The sequence below is a fragment of the Oratosquilla oratoria genome, chromosome 3 (genome assembly GCF_046742065.1).
Source record: "Oratosquilla oratoria isolate Oo_2021 chromosome 3, ASM4674206v1, whole genome shotgun sequence".
NCBI classification, from domain to species: Eukaryota; Metazoa; Arthropoda; class Malacostraca; order Stomatopoda; family Squillidae; genus Oratosquilla; species Oratosquilla oratoria.
In genome coordinates, this window is record NC_134779.1 from 85,569,056 (window position 1) to 85,574,055 (window position 5,000).

The 5,000-nt window shown below is 38.9% G+C and overlaps 2 protein-coding genes across 6 annotated transcripts in view; one reads left to right on the forward strand and one right to left on the reverse strand.

Annotated features, from left to right (window-relative positions):
• LOC143024170 (putative fatty acyl-CoA reductase CG5065) overlaps positions 1-5,000 on the forward strand; it is a 510,045-nt gene that overhangs the window by 284,456 nt on the left and 220,589 nt on the right. The window lies entirely within an intron of this gene.
• LOC143019935 (uncharacterized) overlaps positions 1-5,000 on the reverse strand; it is a 6,698-nt gene that overhangs the window by 1,676 nt on the left and 22 nt on the right. The window contains exons 1-4 of the mRNA XM_076175928.1: positions 4,929-5,000; positions 4,176-4,758; positions 3,475-3,966; positions 2,787-3,338 (exon numbers count right to left, since the gene is read on the reverse strand). The exon at positions 4,929-5,000 is cut by the window's right edge and continues 22 nt beyond it. Coding sequence (XP_076032043.1) covers positions 2,787-3,338; positions 3,475-3,966; positions 4,176-4,758; positions 4,929-5,000 — 1,699 coding nt within the window. The remainder of the gene's footprint in view (positions 1-2,786; positions 3,339-3,474; positions 3,967-4,175; positions 4,759-4,928) is intronic.

The window sequence follows — 5,000 nt, forward strand, 5'->3', positions numbered from 1 at the left end:
GAATATGTAAAGTGCTGGTACAACAAAAGTTGTAGGGAGTTAAAAGACAAAAAGAGACAAAGCTTGGACCTAATGAAAAAAAAGACAGAAGACCTGAAAAATGGAAAATATATACTTGTTATAGAAATGAATATGTACGAGCGTGCAGAGAGGAAAAGAGAAAATATGAAAAAGATGTCATAGAAAAATGTAAAGATCAACCAAAACTATTTTACATATTTGTCAACAGCAAACTGAAAAACAAACAAGATTTAGAGAAATTAAGACAAGGAGGAGTTGAATACACAGAGGAAATTAAAATGGCGGAAATTATGAACAAGCATTTTAAATCAGTGTTTACAAGGGAGAACATATAACCTGAAGAGATCGAATGGAAAGAGAAAGTCCCCCCCATGAAAGAAATAGAAGTAACAAAGAATGAAATATTGAAACACTTGAGTAATCTTGATGTCAGAAAATCGCATGGACCAAATGAAATAGCAAACTGGATTTTGAAAGAATGCAGGAATGAACTGGCAGACAAAATACATAGCATAATAAACAGTTCCTTGAAAGAAGGAAAAGTTACAGAAGATTGGAAAAAAGCAAATATAATACCTATATATAAAGGGGGAAATAAAGAAGACCCTACCAACTACAGACCAGTCTCTCTAACAAGTACAATAGCAAAATTTTGTGAAAGAATTGTCAAAAGTAGATGGGTAAAGTATTTAGAAAAAAAAAAAAAAAACGTGCTAAATCCAAGGCAATTTGGATTCAGACAAGGACGATCATGCGTCCGATTTAATATGTTTCTATTCAAGGCTAATAGATATAATACAAGAAAGAGATGGATGGGCTGATTGTGCATTTCTAGACCTAAAAAAAGCTTTTGACAAAGTACCACATAAGAAGTTGCTTAAGAGATTAGAAACTGAAGGAGGAATACAGGGCAAACTGCTTAAATGGATGGAAAACTTTTTGCAAGAAAGAAAAATGAGAGTAGTGATAAGAGACAAACACTCAAAATGGGATGAAGTAATAAGCGGTGTTCCACAAGGAACAGTTCTGGCCCCAATAATGTTTGCTATATATATTAATGATATGGATAACGGAATTGAAAGTTATATGAGCTTCTTTTGCAGATGATGCAAAACTGTTAAAAAAAAAGTGAACACGGAAGAAGATTGTGAGTCACTATAGAGTGATCTAAATAAAGTATGGGAATGGAGTAGGAAGTGGGAGATGGAGTTCAACACTAAAAAGTGTAGTATAATGGAATTTGGAAAAAGCAAAAACAGAATAACAGGATCATATAAATTGGGAGAAGAAGGAATAAAAAAGTAGAAAATGAGAAGGACCTGGGAGTCATTGTTATGAATAATATGTCACCTGAGAAACATATAAATAAGATTTTTGGAGAAACTTATAATCTAATAATAACAATCAAAGTGGCATTTACATACCTGGATAAAAAAAATGGTGAAGAAAATTCTAATCGCTCTGATAAGACCAAGATTGGAATATGCAGCAACGATATGGTCACCAAGTACAAAAAAATGTATAAAAAAAAACTTGAAAGAATACAAAGAGCAATTACAAAATTGGCACCAACACTCTCAAAACTATCATATGAAGAGAGACTAGCAAAACTTGAACTACGGACACTAGAGCAAAGAAGAGAGAGAGGAGATTTGATAGCTATTTACAGAATCATGAAAGGCGTAGAAATTATTAATAGAGAGAATCTGATAAAATGGGATGATAGAAATACAAGAGGACACGGAAAGAAAATCAAGAAAGACAGCTATAGAAGAGATGTGAAAAAGAACAGCTTTCCTCACAGAGTAATAGACAGTTGGAACAAGTTAGATGAGAAAGTGGTGTGTGCAAAAACAATACATAAATTTAAAAATAGTTTAGATAAAATGAGATATGAAGACGGGACACCACGAGCATAGCTCCCCTTCCCGTAAAATACAACTAGGTAAATACAACTAGGTAAACACACACACACACACACACACACACACACACAAACACACACACACACACACACACACACACACACACACACACACACACATATATATATATATATATATATGTATATATATATATATATATACATATGTGTGTGTGTATACATATATACATACACATGCACACACACACACATATGTGTATATATATATATATATATATATATATATATATATATATACATATATGACGTAAGTGGAGTAGGAAACAGTCCGAGTTTATTCCTGACTAGTTTCGCAGATATGCTTTTTCAAAGGAATAAACTCCAACTCCACTTACTTCAATTTGTCAGAATGTCTCAACATATATATATATACAGAGGTGGGCGCGAGAACCTTTTTTTGGGTTCCGAATCCGAACCCGAATCTTCCCCGGTTTGGGATTCCGATCCTCCGAATAGCGAACATGTATTCCGAACATTTGTCCGCGAACCTCCGAATCTTTAAAAAATAGCAAAGCGAACCTTAATTCCGATACCTTCCGAACATTTCCAAACCTAAATTTTACTCATTCCGAATCTCCGAATCTAAATTTAAAGCTTTCCGATTTTTTTTTTTTTTAAGATATCTGCATTATTTATTAGACAAATTATTACTAGAAAAACAAATTATTAATACAAGACAGTAAAAAGTAAAAACAAAAGTTCACAAAACAAAACAGTAAAAACATTTAAAACAAAAATTCACAATACTCCAGTCTTCACTCTTCACTCTTCACAGATTCACTCTAACTTGTCGGCCATCTCTCTCTCCCTCTTAACCAACTTCAAGTTTCCCTTCATGAAGGTCAGGTTCTGAAAGTTAAGATTGGTCAGAGAGGCTTGCTTTGGCCTCAAAATGTCCGAGCCGAAGCTGAAGAGTCGTTCAGCTGAGGCAGACGAGGGCAGGGGAGTGTTATACTTGATGAAACAGTTCACCCAGTGCTGCCTGTGCTCCTTGGGGAAGTTTGCCGGGGAGATCTTCATGATGCTTGTGCCGAGAATGGCGCCCCAAGTGTCTACTTCCTTGCCGACCTCCTCCTCCAGGTTGGCCACCACCACAGGCTCCTCCTCGTCCTCAAGAAGGAAGGCAAACTCGTCGTGCTCGCTGGTGTGGCTGGCCACAGACTGTGGCCTGGAGGTGGGCTGGCTGGAGGTGGAGGCCACATCCCCCTCATTGGACCTGGTTTGGGCCACAAGGTCCGACACCATCTTGTCCCTCACCAGGTTGTACAAGTCAGGATTTGTCCTGCATATGTACTTGACCATCTTTAGACGGAACCTGGGGTGGAAGGCAGTCGCAAGGAGCTTCTCCTGGTCCTCAAACATGTGTTGAAACCTGAAAAGATTAAGATATGATTTAATTTAATTATTGATTAATGATTATTATTTTTTTTCATTTCAATTACTATAAAATATTATATTATTTTATTATTTATATAATTATATTATATTAAAATATTAGAAATATCTACCTTTCAGTGAAGCCCTTTTTGTCTCTGCCATGGTGCTCCTGTGTCCCCAGGAGGTAGGTGACGAGGGGCTTGGCATGCTTGATGCTGTTGTCGTCCCTAAGCAGGTTCAAGTCCCTCTGGAGCACCATCAAGTTGGGAAGGAAGTTCCCCATGTAGGCATGCTGGTCTGACTGCATTTTGTCCAAAGCATTGGCAACTGGGGCCATAACTTTGACGTACTCGGCGATGACCTCGTTGTCCTCGTCAACAAAGGCGGAGATCGGGTTGGGGCGCATGCTGGTACAGAGATCATTGATCTTTTTACGGGTGTCCAGGTCCTGTAGCAGGCCAGAAAGCATCTTATAGCTGTCATAGCTGGAGTTCCACCTCGTCGCGCCAGGAACCTTAAGTTTTTTGCCGATAGCATCCTTTATCTCGTTGGCTGCGACAGTTCGGCGGCCCTGGGCATTCCACAAAGACTGTGCCTTGGCACCCGACCTTCTGAAGATATTCCTGCCACCATGTCATTGTGGGACCTGAAAAAAGAATATATATTATTTAATATTTTATTACAATTCACAAATTAAAAAATAATAAATAATAATTTACGTCTTTTTAGTTTTTACCAAAAGAACAATAAATTATTTAATATTTATGAATTATTAATTTATTAAATTAAAAAAAATAAAATTATTATACTCACTTTGGAAACATCCTCAGACGCCAGGAGGTTCAGAGTGTGTTTAGGCAGGCTAACCTCGGCTTCGCCAGCCTGGTCCAGGGTCTCCTCCATAGATATGACCCGAGGCTCGTCAGCCAACTCTTCGGCAGGCTTGTCCTCGCCAGGTTGTATGACGACGTCCTCTTGTGCAAAGTTGACAAATGCACATACATAGTTTGTGCTATTGTCTGTGGTCGTGCAGAGAATCTTGCTGCTGATGCTGAAGTCCTCATGCAACTTGCTCAAGGACCTCGCCAAGTACTCGGCTGTCTGGCTCTCCTTCACCTCCTTCATGCCCAAGACTGCAGTCGTCCTCTCCAGGGTGGCCTTGTCCAACCACGAGACTGTGGAGCCTATGAAAGCCCGGTTGTGGCTCGACCAGCTGTCGGCAGTGGTGGCCAGGTAATCCTGCTTGGACATGATCTGGGTGAGCTCATTTTTGGCCCTGGCGCTCATATGCTTGATGTCGTCGCCAAGCTTTTTCCTGGACGGCAGCTTGAACTGAGGGTTCAGGTAGTTGAGGAAGACCCCCTGAGCGCCTCTGACTCTGTTGTTATGGTGGGCAGCATGTCGCGGATAATCCACTGAAACATAAAAAAGATGTGTGAGCATTTGAAGTTAAATTTTTGTTATAAATTATTTTCATTTATTAAAGTTAATTAATTTATTAAATTATTTTCATACTAAAACAGTAGAACTTTTAAAAGTAAAACTTACCTCATAAAACAGGTCAAGGGCCTTCTGCTGGTCGAACCTCTCAGCCATAGCCTCCTCAATACAGCCCTGCCTGAGGCTTTTGGCATCCCGACCAGCACCAGAAGCAGAG